The 20980-nt window shown below is 44.7% G+C and overlaps 1 protein-coding gene and 1 long non-coding RNA gene across 7 annotated transcripts in view; both read left to right on the forward strand.

Moving 5' to 3' along the window:
* Positions 1 to 12869, forward strand: part of CCDC85A (coiled-coil domain containing 85A) — a 66634-nt gene extending 53765 nt beyond the window's left edge. For 2 of the 4 annotated variants that reach the window (XM_085054195.1, XM_085054197.1), the window contains one exon: positions 10875 to 12869. In XM_085054195.1, coding sequence (XP_084910321.1) covers positions 10875 to 10964 — 90 coding nt within the window. In that variant the 3' untranslated portion in view covers positions 10965 to 12869. Of the gene's footprint in view, positions 1 to 5169; positions 5290 to 7459; positions 7589 to 10874 lie in introns of all 4 variants that reach the window. The other 2 variants (XM_085054193.1, XM_085054194.1) reach the window with 2 other exon arrangements.
* A 130-nt stretch (positions 12870 to 12999) lies between these two features.
* The window catches only part of LOC146438936 (uncharacterized), a 69504-nt gene continuing 61523 nt past the window's right edge, over positions 13000 to 20980 (forward strand). For all 3 annotated transcript variants that reach the window (XR_014850574.1, XR_014850572.1, XR_014850573.1), the window contains exons 1-2: positions 13000 to 13235; positions 14371 to 14460. This is a non-coding gene — a long non-coding RNA (uncharacterized LOC146438936). The remainder of the gene's footprint in view (positions 13236 to 14370; positions 14461 to 20980) is intronic.

The raw sequence follows: 20980 nt of genomic DNA on the forward strand, positions 1-20980 counted from the left end.
GAAGGGAAAGGGAAGCATTGCCAGGATGCTGCAGACAAAGTGCCAGTGGGGCTGAAGGTGGGATACAGGGAGTGAGCTCCCTGTTCCCACCAGCACAGGGCCAGGAGGCAGTTCTGGTGCCAGGCTAGACCAGAGCCCTTCTACTCCCTCTCACCTGGACTTTGCTGCCTCTGTTTCCTCATTCTTCCCAAGTATTTTGATCCTTGGGCGTCTCTTTTTGCTGTATTTCTTTTATTTGCACTGTTGCTCCAGGCACTTTTTTGGGGTTTGCATCCTTGCTAGCCCTTTCCAGCCCTGGGATGTTTAACTGGGAAATGGCAGGCATGACCCTTAGGCACACATTAGTTTATTCTTAAGCTCTTCCAACACTTTCCTTCTTTCTTCCCCCTTCCATTAGATTATTACATGTTATTTCAACTCATTTCCAAATCTCTCAAAAATCTTTCACTGAGATCTGTGTTTTTTATTTTCCCCTCCTCATGATATGGTTTTGATTATAAATCTAATTAGAAGATGGGAACTGTTTGGTTAGTGTTTTTTTTTCTAAAATCTGTGTCAATCACAGTCCCATAGTGTTTGTCTCCTCCTTTCCAAAGCATGTAGAATAAGGAATCCTTCAACCAAAATGTAATTAAAAGCCATTGAACAAACTCATGTTTCCTAATCGTGTCATCAAATATTTGCTGAGAGAAAGTGAATCAAGAGCATCCACCCACCCAGTTCTTTCCTGTGTTCTCATCCCAGTTTAAATTAATAGGCCATTAATGAAGGGCTCCAGTTCCCAGCAGCTGAAGTTCAGAGCAGAGTCTTTGTCTCAGGGTGTCCATTGTGCTTGACAGGGGAAGGTTGGAAGACAAGAACTAGCTTGTGGGGTTAATGTTACCAAGATACAAATTCAAGACAAACCTAGTGTACAGAGAGTTGCAGTTCAGAGAGGACAGACAGTTTTTTCCAGTCCTTACTCCAAAAGTCTGGAGTTACTTTGTACTCAGGATTTTCTAGCAGACTCTATGGAATCTTTTGAATTTTACATGTGTGGCCTCCAAGGTTTGGAGCTGCCACAACCCAGAACCTTTTTCTCTTGCCTGTTCATTATCAAAAGAGGTTTCTGAAGGGCCTGCTGGAAATGGATGTTTCTGACAGGGTGTAGCCAGCAATGGTTTTGGCCACTCAGAAATCTGAGTGTGCCTCCAGCCCACTGTGAGGGTGTGTGGATTTTGGCAGCAATATCCTGGAGAGGTTTCTGCTGAGGTCTTTGAGGACAGGTGAAAAACTGCAGTGTTCGAAAATTGTGTATTTTAATTGACAGGAATGTTCCCTAAAAAAATATCACTGTTTTCTTTAGTGTGTTATTAATCCAGCAGAGCAACATGCTGCAGTTATTGCTTTCTGGTTTTCCTTTCTCCTGCCTGTTTGAAACAAGCTGACAAACACAGTCTGTGTTTGCTTTGAGCTGTATGGGGAAATTGAGAGCTGGGGAAATCAGGGAAAGGAGCTTTGAAAATCAGGTAGTGATTGAACTGGCGTGGCAGCTACCCAGCAGGAAGGATGTACTTCCCAGTAAACCACTTGCCTCTGGGATAAGAGGCTGCTGGAGAATTAGGTAAGGCTTGGATGGTGAGTGAACAGAGCAGTGCCCAGCAGACAGGAAAATCCTGCTCTCTTGGAAGCTTTGATGAAGTGACTGTGAGTGTCCTTGGGGCAGCCATGGACTGCTTTTCCCTTCCTGGCTCTGCCTGTGTGCCAGGCACCTCTGGAGGGGCTGGAACGTGGACTGCCCTGGACTGAGCTGGACACTGGGCTGGGCACTACAGTGCTTCTCATTCATGACTGCCCTTATCAACAATACAGAGTGAAAAAATGAAGCCTTTTACTGACTTAAGTAGAAAAGCCCATGATTAATTCTTTCCATCACAGAATACCCTGTTCTACACAGGGGTCTTTATTCTGACCCTGACCAGAGTACAGTGCAGGGTTTGCCTCTGGTGCTGTGGGAAAGTGGCCTGAGTAGTAACACTTTGCAGTCAGTGTGAGTGAAATGCTAAATTTCCATTTATCTAGGCTTTTTGTTAGGTGATATTACAGGGCTGAGTCAGATTTCCTGTGCTTTCTATTTACTACAGTCACATTTTGGCATTAGATATTTTGTAGATTTACTTCAAACAGCAAGTGGATCTGCACATTCAGGGATTCTTATCCTTGTGGGAAGCTGTGCACAGGATGTGGTGTGGGTTTTACCTGCTCTCTGCAGTGGGGTGACCTGCACAGAGATCCCTTCAGACTCAGAAGAGGCCATGTGCACACTGCTGTGCTTGGGCACAAGGGCTGGCCAGGGCCAGTAGGGAAGGCTGGTTGTGTGGGATGAGAAAAAAAGTAAATTATTACTCAGGTGCTAATGTTATAAAGCGCTGCTTGTTCACAATTACTCAAGATGTTTAAAGTTTATAGAGATTTCAGCATTACAAAGCCATGACTTCATCGCTCCTATCCAGTTTGGATCCACTTCCACAGCTTTGTTGCTGGATAAGAAATGAAAAGATCTGTCACATGGAATACCCACTTCCAGTGGAGCTAGGGAAGGAGAGGAAGGGAGCAGATTTCTCCTCCCATCCTCGAGGTGCTGCTCAGGATCCAGTTGTGCTCTGGGCTGGGCAGTGTCAGGGGACTCAGTGCAAGGACACTGAGGCCAGGTTTTGGTGCAAGGTGAAATGTGTCCCTGCTCCCCTTGGGAAGCAGCAGCTGTGATGGTGTCTGCAAACCTCTATTCCTTGTCCCCCAAGGCCCCATGTGTTCAGACACCACCACTTTGGCTACATGCCTTTTCCTCCTGCTTTGCTTCATGGCCTCAGGAACTCGTAAGGGTAGTGCTGGAATGTCTCCAGCTCACAGGGCCCATGTTCAGGCTGGCCATCCCCATCATCCCCTGGAATAAGCTTCCTCCAAGGAAGGCAGAAGCTTTGCAGCCTCAGTGGAGTGGTCTCACCTGACATAAGACGTCCCTGAGCTGAGAATGGGCCTTCAGGTCTGCAAAATCTGCCTTATTTTTTTAAGAAAAGCTGATGTCTCTTACCAAGGACAGAGGGAGGAAGGAGAAGGATGTCCACAGGGGAAATACTAATTTTCAGTCTCCTCTCAAGATGTGCTGGCTGCTTGAAGCAATGTGTTCACAAGTTTCTTGTTCTCATGAAAGGAGACAAAAATGTGCTACATATGGCAGGGAAGAAGCTGTGGAACACAACTGCCTGGAGGAGGGCTTGAACTCTGAGAGCAGCACCACTTGCAGGAGGTTTGGATTTTTTTTGTATTCAGGAGGCTTTGCATGTGTAGTCCATACTCATTTTTTTTCAGCATTTTAATGGCAATATTTCTATTTTCCATTCAAAATTGACTAAAATCTTTGCTAACACTGGAGTTAGTAAAGAAACATAATAGTTTTACTTATAAAAGTCCCAAAGCTGACAGACTGAATTTATCCTAACCCAGAATTGCTCCAATCTACTTTATTACCCCTTTTCCTTCCCCTTTCATTTCCTCTCCCAAAGCATAGCATTAAGTCTGACCAGTCACTTACAGATCTATAAATCCTTCCCAAAGCAAAATAAGTCCTAAAGCCCTTCCATACATCACAGCAAATTGGTAATGGCCATTGCTGGGGAGGATTGCAGGATGCTGCACTGCACAGCCCTGAGTGTGTGCTGGTGTTGTCAGCCTGGTTATGAGATCCATTAGTACCCACTATTATGGATTGCATGGATTCGGGGCTTGGAGGAGGACATGTTTGTGTATGAAATGAGTTTCAGATTCAGGCTTAAAGTACCTCTTCCATGGATGTGGCATATGCAACATTCTGGGGTTTTTTAAAGTATATTTAATTTTTCAGGAGTTTGGTTTTTTTTTTTTTGAATATTTGAGGTCCAGTCCTGTAGATGACTGTGGGGGTCGAGTCGATGTGTTGGGTGGCTGGGAGAGTTCTCTCTGCCCTTTGGCACTGCTCTGAGCCTGCAGCATAGGTTACAATGGTCTGGGCATATCCCAACAGCATTAGGAGCTTGCTTTGGGCTGGGGTGCTTTCCAGTTAATTTTCAGGCAGGCTGGATCTGTGAAGTTCAGCCTCTTGTCTTCTCCCTGTGCCCTTTTTCTCCCATACCACCTTCATCTTTCCTATTGTTTAGATTAGAGGCACCCCAAAAACTCTGCACCGTGCTATGTGCTTGCTCAGCAGGGCAAATGAGTGCACATGGGGGCATTGATTCTCATCAGAGGCTCTTCCCACTGTCATTTTTCCTTCAGAAACGCATTTCCCACACATTCCAGCAGGAATTATTTCTACAGACTACATTATTTCGTAATGTTTCCTACAGTGTTTGTTACTCTTTAAGGAAGAAACTTTCTGTCTCTCAGTGTTTGAAACATCTATTGCTGCCCACGAATGCAGCACAGGGGTATTTTTAGCACTCCTCTGGAGCTGCCTGCTAGCTCAGGTTACCTCGCTCCAGGAGATGCTTTACATGCTGCAAAGTTTGAGGTGACTGAGCTGGAAGAGTTTAGGTAGCTTGCATTTTTTTAGCAGTGTCCTGAAGAGCCCTCGCAGGTGTCCACTGGGAGGACAGAGGTTGTCACTGCTGGGGACAAATTGGCATCTCTCAGGCCAAGGGGGCCATGCCCTTGCCCTGGAGGAGCTGGAGGCAGGGAAGGAGTGAGCTGGCAGCCCGGAGCTCCTGACTCCTTCCCTGGTCAGCTGTGGCTGAGCTCGCATTGCAAACCTCGCAGCAGTGTTCAAAAATGTGAATTTTGTTGAAGGAACAACCTCCAGAATTACTGAGATACAATTGGGTATTCTCAAAACCTTGCTCGGAGGTTGAAATTCTCTCTCTAAACTTGGTAGCACTTTTGTGAGGCAATGTACACACATAAGATATTTTGTTACTATGTCCTGATTTTCCAGGGAGACACCCTTGAGGCCAGAGCGTTTGGGTGACACTCAGCAGTTCCACCCCCGCTGCCTCACGTGGACCTTGGTAACTGTGGCACAGAAAGCGGGGGACTTTGGAGTAACACACGCCTTCAGTGCTTCTCAGCCTTTTGCAAAAGAGCAATAAATAACTGACATCTGTTTGAATTAGTGACCAAGCCTTTTGTGTATTAAATAGTGTTTAATTTTTTGCGAAGGATGCCATTAGGATGCCAGGAGGGGCGGAGGGGAGTCACTGCTCTGCAAACGAGCCAGCCAACGTCAGTGGACATGGCTCAGCCTCTCAGCAGTCTGACTCAGTGGTAAATGCTCTGAAGGTAACGCTGCTCCTCTGGTACAGTCCATGCAAAATGTCCTGTCTGTCCCTCAACACGTGTGTATTGTCCTGGCAACATCCCCGTGGGCACCACTGGGATGTTACTGTCATGAGTGGGGTTGTTTTTGTTTGTCACTCATTGCATCTGTGGACTGTGTGTTTCCTGGGCAGGGTCCAGCCCTCACAGCCATGATGATTTCAGCTGTAGCTGCTCTCCACCTTACATTTGTAGTTTTTCTTTGAAGCTGGAAGTGGTATTTTGCTGAATAAGGAAGTCTTTCATCGAGGATGTGTGTTTGTGCTCCAGTGGAATACAAGGGATTCCTGTAACCCATGCAGAGAGAAAGACTTTAATGCAGAGATAAAGCCAAGGCACACAGTATATTTGTGTTAAAAATAGCAAAGACCACAATCCCAAGGTCAGTGTTGAAACTCCCTTGGGAACAGATGTGCTTTACCCTGAAGTCAGGGCTGGATGGCAAAGGCCTGTGTGGCATTGATACAACACAATTGACACAAGCAATCAGAGGGGTAAAGTTTCGAGTTCTCACTTCTGTCAGCAGTAAAACTGTTGCAGTTAAAGAAACTTAGAAAGTGTTACAAGATTCTGAGTTTTATGGGGCAATGTGAGACAAGAAGTGGCTGAGTTCAGTGTCCCACTGCAGCACAGGTGCCAGTGGTGTCCGTGTTTCTCTGGAGGGGAATAAAACTGATGGAGAGCTGAGCAGAGAGCAGGGAGTCTGCATGCCTCTCTCCTAGTGCTGGCTCAGACATGGTTGTTTGGAGCTTTGTGCACCTCTTCTCTCATGTGCTTCATGCATTCCTAACCTGCTTTAGATTAAGTGGGTGTTATTCCCCACCTATACAGGTGTTGCAGGGACATAATTGGAGAGGCATTTGCTCTGGTTTTGAGCTCAGCAGTGCTCTTGACTTGCCTGGACATCCGAGTTCCTGCACAGGGTGATTATCTCCCTCAGGCCGGGTGACATTGGCTTCTCCTCCGTGGAGCCTCAGGAAATGGCTTTATGCAAGTGACCCGAGCCCAAATTACAGCAATCAGATCCCTTCCTGTAACACAACCCCCGGGCACAGCCGTGCTTCCCCGCAGCCACCTCGCCTGTTTTCCTGGCATCCAGAGGGGAGAGGCAGCAGAGAGGGCCCCAGCCCTTCTCCTTGTGCCCTCAGTGACAGGTCCCCTCTGCCATGGCCACTCCAGCCACATCCCTGCCAGCAGCACTCTGCCCAGGAGTGCACTGGTCTCACCCTCATACGGCATTCCAAGCTCCCAAGGAGTGCCTGGTTCAGAGTACTCCAGGTCCTCTCCTTCCGTATATTTCACTGGCTGCTGCCTAGAAAATAAAGCTATGCTGGGTAATTTTGTCAAGAGATCATGTGTCATTATGGAAAAAAGCCTTTTGTAGTTCTCTTAAAATACCCTTTGGCAAAGATTCTTCCCTGAATGGAGCATTTAACAAGGTGCTTTTGACAACCTGTAATAACAGCTGGTCCGTGTAAGTGAAATATTGGAACAACAGCTGATGCTTTGCTTGCTGAAATGGATTGATAAGAAATACATAGGGTTTAGTTCAATATGATGTGAAAGCTGAGCTTTCAGTTCACTTGGAGGTACTGCAGCAATAGACATAAATGAAGTGTTATATCCAAATGGAAAGTGAGCTGTCAGCTCACAGATTGCCCAACTTCCCCATCCCCAGCCAGGGAGCAGACCCTGCTGTTTCCCAGGGTGAGGCACACAGATTTGATCCCACCTTTCTGGGGAATGCCTAGCTCCCCTTGCATCACTGCAGAATCAGGTGCAGGAGGAAGAATAAGCCAGCACCAGGAGTCTGCTATTCTGTACAGATTTGGCAACTTGGAATGCCTGCAACGAAGAAAGTCTTTTCATATAAAACCTCATTGTTAGTGCAACCCACTTGTGCACAGCAAGAAATCTAAAGAGAAGGAATGTGTTTTAAAGGGGCGTTTCTGTTAGAAAACAGAGGGAATAATTGCTAAAATAGTGCTGTTGTTCTCCTGACTTTAAAAAAAAAGATTAAAAAAAAGAGAAAAACATTGCTGGCATCTCCTATTGGTGGAGGAAGTGGGGAAGAAGAGCAAAGCTTTGCTATGCAGCTGGTCTGATAAGGCTCTTCCATGATCTGCTCCATCAGGCAGGATGGTTGGAAGAAGAAGTTGCCATGTGTGTGTCCCCATGCCTGGGCCAGTTGTATCTGACCAAACTGCTTGTGGTGCTCCACACAGGCTGCCTTTGCACTGAGACAGCTGGAAAAATGTGCAGTGTAAGTTTAAGGTGTTTAACTTGATATTCCATATTGAGCCTGGAAACACCTGAAGATGCAAAGTAATCTTTGTTTAAATGCTTACAATATGCCCTTGAAGATTTTATATGGAAATTAAGTCAATTACTGTTTCTGTAATGCAATTACTGTTTCATTAGGAAAACCGTAGTGTTACCATGTGGGTTAGTATTGATCAGAAAAATCTATGTGTATAATATATCTGGGATAAAGTACTGTGTGACTCAGCTGACCTGAATTTATCCTTCATATGACTAAAACTTGGCAAGTGTGACAAAGCCTGAAAGCCTCAGTTTCCCCACCTGAAAAATGGCCCCTGTGTATTTTTCTGCCTGTGATATTCCTTTGCAATTTATGGATAAAAACCCTGATTCTAACTCATACATATTTAATAGTAATCCATAGAAATTCTTGTGATGTAAGTAATGCCATTTCTAAAATGCTCATATTGACATTATCACTTTGTTTTTAAAAATCTCAAATATATACTTGTATCCCACCTTGTCCCTTTGTTCCCCAGCCATTCAAAGCTCTGCTGCTGGCATTGAAATGCTCCCTCTTCCTCTGACTTTTATAATGTGTGTCTGATTTGACTATTGATATATTCTTATACTTTTTAAATAGATGGTTATTTCCTTTCTGGTTTTGTCTTCTCTTACACCCACCCAGTCCATGTTAAAAGCACAGTGGATTTGTGATGAACTAATTATAATATTTCTTTTCTTTTGCATTCTCCTTGCAGTTCCTGCCAGGCTGTAACTCACTGTTTAGCTGCAGCCTGATGCACTGTGGGTGTTTCACAGGAAACATTTGCCATGGCATCGTTTTGCCTGTGAAAACAGTGGAATGATGACAAGTTTCACTTTGAGCTCCATAAGTTTGATGCATGGTGTTGATCGGTACCAAAACGCAATCTAGCACCAAAATATTGCAAAATGCAAATATGGATGTGTAATTCATGTTGAAGGAATTTTGTGCTGTTATATGATCATGGTGGTATTTTATTAAGATTACAGGGTTGGGAATTCTCTCCTCAGGATGTGCATATGGAATTGGTGCCTCCTCATCAACAATGTATTTGGGAATGTTTTTGCTTTGTATTTATAAGCTTGTAGTGTCTTAGGAGAATATAGCCACATGTGGCAGCAGGCTTAGAGGTAGTTCATCATGTGTTAGTGAGCATGGAGGTAATTCCAAAGCACAGAAATGCCTGAATTAAGTCTGGAAGGGTGTTACTCATGATTTTCCTCAAGCTAGTGGGAAGTTGTGTTGGGAAGGGAGCCCAAGGGAAGGTGGATACACCACTTGGGATTGGGGGTGTAGCTGGGCAGGAGGGCTCAGAGAGCTGAGATTTCCATGGGTATTTCCTGCTGCTCATGGAGTCCCACAGGCCTGGAATGCTGCTGCAGCCAGCAGATGTCATGGCTCTCACCTGCAGGTGGGTGCAGCAGGTTCCTGCCTGGCTTCCAGGGACATTCTTGCACTCCAGTGGGCTGGACATAAGTAAAAAGGAATCTCCATGGCTGCACTGTCAGCCTCACAACTCTCCTTCAGCTGAGATTTCTGTTGAAATTTAGAGTTATTTTGAGTGACATTTTGACCCCACCATGTCACTTGTGCTTAGGACATGGGCTCTCTTGTATGGGTTTGTCCCTTCCTAGCAATCAGGGGTCATTCATTCAGCTGGAAATAAAGGACTTTGGGAAGTGTCACCTCCTAGTTTATTACTGTGTCAGCATTACCTGCTTGGTAAATATTGTCTTAATATTTATTGACAAGAAAAATTGCTCAAGGTCAGGGCGATGTCCAATGTGCCTTCTCACAAAAGCTGTCCAAGAGACCTTCCTCTTTGATAGTATTAAGTTACGAAAGTCAGGAACCAGATGTTGGAAAGAATTGTCAGGTCCAGCCTGGCTGTGCCACAGACACCCGATTTGGGAGGTGTCACTGAGCCCCCCTTTTTCATGTGCTCACCACTGCAGCGTTTCACATACCTAAAGCACACATGGTTTTTATGGTGACTTAGGATTTCTGCCTGCAAGATTCTGGTCATAAGGCAAGTTTGCAGGGTTTGGGTCATGCCCACCTCCTGGAATTAAAGACAGTTCCCTTTAAAGACTTTACTTTGTTTGGCCCTGTGCTTTAACACTGTAGTCCTGTTGCTTCCAGTCTGAAGTATTTCTGGTTTTCTTGCTTACACCTAGGTTTTCTTCAGCAAATGCTCAGAGAAACTGGGTTATTTTCCCATGTCTTGCACAGAATCACAGTAGGACCTTGGATTTGTTCTCCCTTTGCTCATCAGCTGTAGGAACTACTTTTTCAGGATGCCAGCTTCCCAGGATCCAGCTTCTTTGTCTTTATACAGTGCCAGCTAATGCAGTGTCTGTTCACTGCTGGACTTTAGGCACCAGTAAAATACAAATAATGAATGATGACAATGGAAAACAGTTTTTACCTTTCTTGACAGTCATATTGCTGTTGGCCTGGAGATTAATCAGTGATTTAGTAGCAGTTACAAAAAAAAAAAAAAAAAAAAATCTGAAATTGCAATACAATTGATAGGAATCACCATTCTTGTCTCTAGTGGTCCCTGAGAGGCCATAAGCTACTGTTCTCATGCTTATATTCCATCAGTCTTTCTATAAGTCATTATCAAATACTTCCCTAAATGTTGGGGGTTATCAGTTCTCTGCTTTTTTAATTTGAGTACTGTAACATGGATGTTTAGCACAGTATAGCACAGTGACTGCAGGCACAATTCCTCTGACCTCAAGGAAGAGCTAGTGGAGGAAACTCTTCTAATGCCTTGCTTGATTTTAAGAGAACAAGTAAATGCTTTGAAATAGAGGAGAACTGCTCTGTGGTTTTTAAACTGGAAATGTTTAGACACCTCTGGATGGATCTTTGTGTTTCTGAATCACATTCTGCAAGAGATGTGATTGGGGAAATAGCTGGACAGAGTTTCTGTTGAGGCCTGCAAACACCCTCAGTCTTGTGTGTGAAGCATAAAACATCCCAGTGATGCACGTGCCAGTTCATTTGTCCCTGTTTTTAATCACTTTTACCTGGAAGCATGTGCTTTCTGTGTTCAGAAGGAATGTTGTGTCCTTTGGGAGACAGTCTGCTCCTGTTGTGTGTCCCCTCCCCTGTGTCCTACCTGTGCTGCATGGTGTGTGTGCCGAGCTGTGGCATTCCAGATGCATGTCCATATGAACTCCAGCGCTCCTTAACCAGGGATAACGAGCTCTCTTTCCATCCCTCCCTCTAGGTTGTGTGGAGGAAACTTGGAGATGCTGCAGGGTCGTGCCCTGGAATTAGACAACACTTGTCAGGAAATCAGTACAAAGGACCTATGTAAGAGCCCCTGAGCAAGTCCTCTCTCTGAAGAGCACGAGTTTGAACTGCCCAGGAGAGGGGGAGAGCTGCCCATGTCCGCCGCAATTCCCAGCTGACGACGGAAGGTCTGCGCTGCAAGAGACTGCTGGACAGGGGTGGACATTGTGCACGGGGCCTGCTGGGGAGCCGTCTGTCAGTGTCCCCCAATCCTGCTGTTCCAATAGCCCGCCTAATGAAGCGCTGCACCCTCACTGCAACACTCCACCCTTAGAAGCACTGAGGTATTGCCATCCTAACCAAAAGATATTTGGGATTCTGCAGGCGTTACGCGAAATAAGTTTTATTTTGGTTAGTTACAGTGAATCTCTAACAGGTCTGAACGAGTTTTCCACTGGATTTAAGAGAGGTTTTTCAGCAGACTGGAGAGACACTGATAAACTGTGCCTTTGGTCTCCGCAGATTTGAGAAAGTCGCTTCTTAGTAACTCACACTTCAGTCTGTAAAGGACCTGTTAATGGTGCTTAGGCAATTTCCAGGTGATTTTCTTGCTTTGGTAGAATACCTGCCTTTGGAGGTGCTAAAAGACCATAAACTCCTAACCAGCCAGTAGTGTAGCATAACTACAGTACTTGTAGTGATCCACAATTTCTTTCTAAATGAAAGTTAAGATAGCTTTCTTTTCGATTCACTTTGATGCACATCTTCTGAAGAGGTGTAAGGTGTTTAATGAACGGCCCTCTAATGAACAGAATACTTAGGCATCACTATTACAGGTCTCAAGTCAGGATTTCCATCAGAATTTCTTTTGGAAAGAATTTTCCAATTGTCAGGATGCTAATTTCTACTGTTTAATTTAGAGACATGCTGGTTTATTTAACAAGAGCCTATAAGGATCTAAAAGATTGCACTGCATTATAAAAAAAAGCTTTTCTTGCCACTGTAGCATTCTTTCAAAGAAAAAGGTTTTATTATCCTGAGAGCATGTCTTTCATTATTATGAGGCAGAAAGCTCTTGTTCAGATTGCCTGAGATTTGACCAGATGGCGCCCTAGATGTGCTTAGTTTATTTTTATCTCTGTGTATGATCCTAGTTGTGTGTATTGAATTACAACGATAGATATTTTGTGTATATCTTAAAGCAATGATAGTTTCATGTATGAATGTGCAACAGGCTTGTGACTGAATGCTGTTGCTTAACTTTTTACCATAGCTGAGCATCAAAAAGACTAATAAAAATTAATTAAAAAAATAGGAATGCAACAATTCCTGGGTTTCTGATTTGTTCTTGGTTACTAAGATTTGAGCCAAAGTCAGAACCTCTGTTTTTCTGAGCTTGGACTGTATCCGTGGGCTATTTGCAGTGGAATGTAGCTCGGTTGCTGTACAATCTTTTGTTATATAGGAGTATGATGTAAATCTGCTATCTGTCTTCAGAAAAACTGTGTTAATTTGCAGCAGTAATTCTGTTGGTTTCTGTTGTTATTTTCACTTGGTACCATTCAATGTAAGGCCTCTGATCCAGCATTGCTTTCTCGGGCAAAACTCCTGTTCACTGCTTCTCCTTGAGTTGGAAATGCAGAATTCAGCCTTCTGTTTTGAACCATGGCACTCCTGCGTGGTTTCTGATATAACCCCCAGCCCAGACAGCTGTCTGTTCTCTTTCCATGTTGTTTTCTCCCCTACATATTGTTTGCAGAGTTCAATTTCGATTGTTGTATTCCTATCTCTGTATGTATGAACAGCTGTAACACCTGTACTTGTGCCTGCACTCTGGACGTGCAGGGGCCAAGCGAGGGACACTGGTCTTTTGACACTACACTTGTGTAAATTTTGATACTGTATTAAAACTATTTTTTTACAGTTCTGCATACGATGGGGTATCAAGTATTGTGTTCATCTTAGCAATGTAATAAATTATAGAATCCCACCCTTGTTTGCTCTCCTTTACTGACTGAAGCTCTGAGGTACTTGGGCTTACAGGCAGTTTGCCTTCAAGGAGCTGTTGGAAATATTTCCTGCTTGGTTGAGAAATTAGCTGCATGCTGTGCATTTTTCTTCATTTTCTTGCCAGGTGCCTTAAAAAAATCCCCTCAATGTGAAGTTGCTCCTCTGTTTTCTGCTAAACGAGGTATAGCTGTGTGTAATTCTGCCAGGTGCAGCTTGTTCAGTCCTCAGCTGTGCTGCGTTTGCAGCCCCAGGACACCTGGACTGGTTCTTTCTTCCTCTGCTCCTCACAGAGCAGTCTTGAGGTGAGGACAGGGAAATATGGAGCTCCTGGAATCTTCTCGTTCAGGTAAGGGGTCCTGAGGGAGCTGGGGGAGGCTGGCAGTGTCCCACAGTGTGTTGGTGGCCTCCTGTGCCACCACATCCCTGCCCCAGGACTGGCTTGTGTGGGTCAGAGGAAAGGGCTGGCTCTTGCTGCAGAGCAGAGAACTTTCACCACTGTGTTTGCTGGAGAAAAGAGATACTTAATACAGTCAATGTCTTGAAGCTAATAAATCCCATGGGAATTCCTTAAAATGCACCTTGCTAACAAGAAAAAGTGGGCAGTGTGTGTAGAAGTGGGGTCTTTAGCCTGCTGAAATGCCTCTGTGCTAATGAATAAAAATTGCTGTAGTACTTGGGAACTTTCAGCTCATCTGTCTTGCTCCCTGACCACGTGGTTAAGCCTCTTTCAGTGAAATGTAATTGTGCCAAGCCTCATGGACTCTTTGTGCAGTTGTTTTTAGCAGAATTCTGCTTTGCTTGAAAATTTGCACGTGTTGTTACGGGGCTTTTCCCAGGATCTGAGCTGAGTCTGAATGAACTATAAATTCACTGTGTGAGTGAATTTTAAATAACACTTGTGTAGTGGATGTATGGAGTGGATTTTACCTTCTGTGCTGCAGAAAAGCTGCTTTGCTGAAGGGTTAGAAGGTAAAGAATGGCACTTTGTTTTCAGCAAGTGACTGGTTTCAGTAGAGCCTGTTCCCCAAAGGCTGCAGTTGATGGACATGTTTATGAACATGGCATGAAGCCAGCATGCCCTTTTTAATGTTTTGAGCAGAGCCAGCCCAAACAGCCTCTGTGGCCTGGGGATAGTGCCAGGCCCTGTGCTGCTTTTTGCTACCCAAACCTCTCAAACACCAAATGCCCCTCAGGCTCTGTGTATTGCCTCCCCAACAGATACCAGCCATACCAGGGTACTGGTTTGCTTAATTCCCCAAATGTTTTTGAGGTAAGTCCCAGGGTGGTGTGAATTCTTTATACTGATCTCACTGCTTCAATACAGAAGAAAATGGCTCAACCACTTCCCACTCTGCCACTTTGGAGTTGAAAAAATTCTTGATGAGAATGTCCTTTATTTTGAGCAGAATGGGCCAGCAAATGCAGCTGCTGGGTGCCCAGATGCCAAAACCTCCTTCTATCTCCACACTTGTGTTTTCCAGGCTCAGGTGAACCACGTATGTGGGGACCCCAGCCATGAATGTCCCCAAACCAGCACCAAACTACACCTCTGGTCATCCAAGATCCACAAGGTAAGAACAGCTGACTCAATAGCAGTTCTGCCTGGAATGAATAAATAGAGGCTCTGCATTAATTAATTAACCAGCAAACAGGAATTTGCTGGCTGCTTTGTAGTTTAGGTGTTTTCTAGCATGTGCAGTTGGGCCCAGAAGTAAGTTGTGAGGTGGTGTTTGCCAGAGCTGGCAACTTATATCTGATGTGTGTGGTATTGGAAGTGAGGGGGAACTGCCAAAGGAGGAAAGAACAAATAATCTTGCTAGGAATTACTCCTTTCTTAAAGACAAAACCCCTTTGCCTCCTCCTGGGTGGCTCCAGACTCTTCCTGTTGTGGTGTATGGGTTTTTTTTATCCCAGAAGTAGCATGGTATGGCTGAGATTTTCAATGTGTGGAAGGTCAAAGAGGAGGGGAAGGCTTAGCAAGGCTACATGGAATGCTCCTGGGCATTACTGCTGACATTGGTGGGGGTCAAGCAACACAAAGATGGTAGTGTGAAGGGAAATTAACTTTTGAATAGTCTTACATAAATAAAGATATAGCTGTGTTTTAAAAACTTGAGTCAACATGGACCAGAGACATAAACCTTACTTGAATTTTATGAACTGTGAAAGTTCACTCACTTCTATGTGAGTAATTAGAAAATGGAGGAATATTGAAGGGGATGATGATAAATAAAACTATTATCCTGTGATATTGATATGAGGGCTTTGCTGGAGTCAGGCTCTGGGGAGCTCCAGCCTAGTCCAAGTATTAGTAGCTCTCCTCATGCTACTGGCTGGTAGGGAAGGACCCCAGGGACTGCATCACATGCTGCCTGAAACAGCTTCCTAAACACCTGGTTCACAAAGAAGTGCAAAATTATAGCACTGAATTATTTAATGTGTTTGTTAGAACGTGATAATTGCTCTCCTCTTGAATAAGAACTTGTTATAATGATCTCTTCAAAGCACCGGCCATGGCCCTGAAGTTTGAAGCTTTGAATTTTTTCTTCCCCAATAATGTGTATTGGTTGAAGTAGATTTAAAAAATATTTGTAAGTCTGCAGATGAAAAAAAAAAGGAAAAAATAGCATTGGAAGCTCATCGCCGGCCTCTGGAAAGAAAGAAGACAAAGGGAATGGGGACGGACTTGTCCTGCCAGGATCCAGGCTGCAGGTGAATCTCGTGCTGCATTTTGGTGGGACAACCCATTTGCAATGAGCTCACCTGTGTGTGGCAAGCAGTGAGGCCTGAGAGAAGGTGGTTTAATGCCTTCACAGGTGATTTAATTTTCTTTTTATCATCACTCTGGGGGTATGCCAGGAGCCCAGGCTGGCCTGTGAGCAGTGGTGTTCCCAGGCCTGAATGCCTCCACTGTAGAGCAGGAGGAGTTTGATGGCATGGTGTTTTTCCAAGAAGCTTTGGAAGTCCCTGGTGACACATCCTGGCTCAGACCAGTGTGCTGAGCCCTGTAAAACCATAGCTTTGCTCACAGCTGAAGCGTAAAGGTCAGAGTGAAAGGAAAATGTCCTCTTGGGTTTGGAGGCAGCCTTTCCAAATAGGATCCGGTTTGTTGTCAGAGCTGTGGTAGCTGGCCTGCACATCAATCAATGGTGTGGGGCTGTCGAGCTGCTCTGTTTTCACAGGCATTCGACTTTGTAAGGGAGGAAATACAGAATCTAAAAATACAGCATCTGCCTCCCCTGCTGAAGGGGAAGTGTCCACAGACTGCTGCATGCTCCCATTTAGGAAGGCCCAGAGCCCACCCTTATCCAACCTTGAGAGTCCCAGGAAAAGCACACCGTGAAACATGGAAATGTTTCCATGGGAACTGTTCCTCTACTCCTGCTAATAAAACAGACCTATAACACTGATAACAGGTCCCAGTTTCTGCACCAAACTACAAACGGTGAACGCTACAAAGGGAGTGGGTAAAGAGCAGGATCATAAATCAACAAAACTCCTAGATTAGGTACATGCGTGCCTCTCCATGAGAAAGCACAAGCAGATAAACAAAGCCCTTGGGGGGAGGAAAAAAAGAAAAGATTGTTTTAATTACAGCACATCCAGCTGACATAAACCCCATGGATTGTGTGAAATCAGGTTTGTTCTTCTGATCCACAGCGGGAAACCCTGTAGCAGATCAAATGTGTTCAGGGAGGCTGTCCTGCTAATTGCTGCTTCTAGCAGAGCCAAAGCAAACTGTTTAGACTAAGGAGAGAATTCACTTTTTATTTAGTATTAATTATGAAATAGTGTGTCTTGATGGGCTTCACAATAACACTACATTTCCTGGGGTGGAAAAAAAGAATGTAGTTCTAATCCTGTGAAATAATTGGAGAATTAACCCATTGCTTCAGACTGGAACCCCAACATGTGCTTACAATTAGGTGCAAGATGGGTGATATCAGGAATAAGGCCTTTTCTTCAATCACGACAAATTATGAAACTCATTTTAAAGCCTTCCTTATGAGTGTTCCTGTATGTTCTGATGTTAAAACAGTGGGTTTGGGTTTTTTTTTTTTTCTTTCTGGCATGATTTTCACACTTCCTTTTGGTTTTTATTTTTAAGCCTGTTATGGCTGTTTTGCAGCATCTCTTTGGCTTCTCACTAGAAATTTTGGAGTTTTGCACTGAGTGTTTTGGGGGTTGGATGTGTTGCTCAGGCACTCTCACTTTATGCTGTTAAACATGGGCTGGAGGTTTTAGTTTCCTCCTTGCTATTCCATCATGTGTGGTGTGTCTTGGAGTGGCTTATCCACATTTGTAGCTATGGACAAACAAAGCCAAAGAGGCAGGGAAGAAGTTGTGTTGATGCCCTGACAGAATGGAAACTATGGGAATGCTCACACAGGGCATCCTTAATCCATATGTGCTTATGTTAAATAATAACTTTACTGTGTCCAGGGAATTGTTTCTGTGAGCGCTGGTGGAAAACTGAGCCGGATGGGAAGGCAGGTATGTGCCAGCAGACAGCAATAAATGCTGCTCTAAAGGTGCTTCAGAGACACTTTTGGGTGTGAAAATTAGTAGTTGGCTGAAAAAAAAATACTAATAAATGAAAAATGGACAACTTAAGTCTTTCCCAGCTGCTTCCCTTGGCTCTTTTGAAGCTGCCTGTTCTTAGAGGATAGTTCCATGTGATAGTGGGCTTGATATTTCCCTCCTAATATCCCTACCTTAGCAGGAAAAATAACAATGGAGAGAACAGGCAGACAGTGATCGGTGCCCAGACTGGGGCTGATAAGGTTTTATCTTTGATCTCGATGAATTCATTGATGCTCAGGTCTCAGTCGGAAACGTCCTCGCCTGGTCGAGGAAGGGACAGAGGGCTTGGCTCTGCCGTGGTCTCTGTGCTGGGATTCGCTTCCCTGGGTCGGGGCAGGGCTTTCTGGGGATGTTTCTCTCCCGTCCGCTCTCTGGGCGCTGCTTTTTGCAGTGGGTTTTTTCACATGATGCAGCCGGGATAGCGGGGACAGGCGGGAGCAGCGCCGCGCACACACAGCCCCCTCAGAGCTCCTCACAGCCGCCCTTCTCTCCACTCACAACTCCCGTCTTACTCACGGCTCTCCTCTCTTCCCCTTCACGGCCCCGTTGGACAGTCACAACTCTCCTCTCTCCCCTCACAGCCCCATCTCTGCCATGTCCTCTCGCAACTCCTCTCTTCCTTCTCACGGCCCCATTCTCCCCTCACAAAAGTTTCTCCCCTCACAAAAGTCTCTCCCTTCACAGCGCCGTTCTCCCCTCATAGCTCTCTCTTTCCCTTCACAGCGCCATTCTCCCCTCATGGCTCTCTCTCTTTCCCCTCACAGCCCCATTCTCCCCTCATGGCTCTCTCTCTTTCCCCTCACAGCCCCATTCTCCCCTCATGGCTCTCTCTGTCTTTCCCCTCATGGCTCTCTCTCTTTCCCCTCACAGCCCCATTCTCCCCTCATGGCTCTCTCTCATTCCCCTCACAGCCCCATTTTTCCCTCATGGCTCTCTCTCTTTCCCCTCACAGCCCCATTTTTCCCTCATGGCTCTCTTTCTCCTCACAGCCCCATTCTCCCCTCACAGCCCCGCCAGGACCAAGCCTTCACCCCCAGCACAGGTACTTGCTGTAGATACAGAAAATATTAATTTGGGAGAGTCTGAAGGGGCAAAAAAAAGGGGGGGTTTGAATTTTGGAGATTTCCAGTCCTTTGTGTCATAGAGGGAGAGAACTTTTCTTGGGCTGAATGGAATCTACACAAATAATTTGTGCCTCTGCCTGTGCCCTCAGCAGCTGTTGGTGTCAAGGACTGAGAAAAACTTTCTGAATGCATATTATAAAAAATGGTTTCGAAGTAATATTTGCTGCATTTTAGTTTTCTGTCATCATAGAAAGTGTATAAACAGCCAAGCCCATAAATCAGATCAATTGCAAGAGAGAAAGATATTTAGTGTAATTACCCTGTGTTATTCACTTGGATGAGGGGGAAATACAAGCCAGACCCTTTTTCTTCCCTAGGAGTAATTAAATATGATCCTGAAAATGTGTCTGAGTAAACTATTAAACTCATTCATAATTCCTATTTCATACCTTATTAGCCTCAGAATTCCACTGGCCTGAACAAGGGGAGCTGAAATTAGATAAATTAAGGGATGGTATTAGGAGAGAGCTGTAAAACCAAAGTAACTCTCTGCTCAGATGCATCCTGTGAGTTTTCATTCTTTTCAGATACATGAAGATGGCCAAAGGGCAGGAAAATGACTGCAATGCTGAACTATAACTGCACAAAACCCCAGGTTTTCACTCTGTTTTCAATTACTTGAGTGATCTGTACAATTTTCCAACCCACCAGAAAATTAATGCTGGTTTACCAGATAGTCACTTTAAAAAAAAAAAAAAGACCTGAATCCCTTCATGTTGCTATTGCTGCTTTACTGACACAGTCCTGTTAACTGAGATTTCATGGGTATAAATGACTGGAAAATTACCTCGAAACGATGCATTTTCTGTTCTTGTTTTGGCATGTCTGTTGCGATTTCCTAAGGAGTAGGTAAATTACATGGAAATTGTCAAATCTAGTGATTAAAAAGGTTTTAAAATCAATTTCACTTTGTGGGTTGGTAGAGATGGGTAACTCTGTATGGGAGTTACCCGGAGTCTCCGCAAACTCTGGGTTTGTGGAGCTTGGGGCTAAAATGCTAGTTTATTTTATTTGGTCTAAATTTAGTGTTTATGTTAGTATGTGGTGTTATTTGCTGTGGAACTACTGGGAGGCATCTGGGAATACTTGATGGCCTTTCCTTGGGACCACTGCTCAGAAAAATCCTGCTGTTTGAACTCTGCTCCTGAGGGAAGGTCCCTTCAAGCTGCTGCTGACTTCAGCCCTAGTCCTTCAGATAATTTCAGAAAATAAAGGTAGATCCCAAACAGCTTCATTAACACCACTTTTATTAACACATTTTCCCTCTATTTTAAACATTCCAACAGGTGTCTGTTTGGGGTTTTTTTGTTCGCATCAATGCAAATATTTATTGACGTGAAGAAATGCCTTCATCTCTTTGAGAGACAGGTTTGGTTTGTGCATATTCCTGCTGTGCACAGGAACATTTGCTGCTGATTAGAGGGGTACAGCTCTGTTTGCAAAGCAAAGTGCTTGCATGAACAGATTTCTCCCATTTGCCTTCTGGTTTGTCTTCCTGACTGGAGTTTTCCAGGTGCAAAATGGTCTTCACTCAGAGAAAAGACCATCTGTGTTTTGTTGATGCTCAGAGGAATAAAACTTTGCAGATGAGAGCTGATTTTAGTCCCTCTCCTCTCCTGCCTTGATGCTGGAGTCGGTTTTGTGGCTGTGCCAGGCGTGTTGGCAGAGGCTGCTGGGCCCTGTGAAGTCATGCTGGGCTGTGGCTGGAGCAGCTCCCCACTCCTTTTATCCTGTAGGAGTATGTTTGTTTTGTGTAGGAATATCAGTCTGTCAGAGAAACAGCATTTATCCTGCAGTCAGTGACAATAAACATTGTGTTGTATGATGCTTTAGCTCAAAGTCCAACTTTCCACTTCCCAGCCTCTGCTGGCAGCATGGCTCAAAGTAATGCTGTGGATGAGAGAGAGAAATAATGTACAAAGGAGTATTTTCTAAATGACTTTTGCTGTAGTGGGTGCTGTGAACCTCTCTGGGATGAGTTAGGAGAGTGGTTTGATCACTGTGCAGTGCAGACCTCCAAATCTCAACATTTGTATGTGCATGTCTCCCTCCTGACCATGGAGATCATGGCAACCAAAAGAAGTTTCCCTCAAAATTTAACACCACCCATTTGTTGGGAGGGGAACGAGTATTCCCCTCCCAACACCTTAGGTGAAGTGTAACACCTTAGGAATGGCATCTGGCAGATTTTGGTCCTAGGCCAGCTCACGGCTCTGTAACGTGGAGCAACAATGCAAAAATGTTTTTTGTGGTTTTGCCATGTCCTATTATTTGCCTAATGGATGTGAGGGCTGCTTTTTCAGGCTCTAAATGTGGCCTGATTCTCTGATCCCCCCCATTCCCAAACAGGAGTGCTTCTTCTGAAGGCTGGGGGGAGCAGTGC

The sequence above is a fragment of the Lichenostomus cassidix genome, chromosome 3 (assembly GCF_008360975.1).
Source record: "Lichenostomus cassidix isolate B80296 chromosome 3, HeHo_3.0, whole genome shotgun sequence".
NCBI lineage: Eukaryota > Metazoa > Chordata > Aves > Passeriformes > Meliphagidae > Lichenostomus > Lichenostomus cassidix.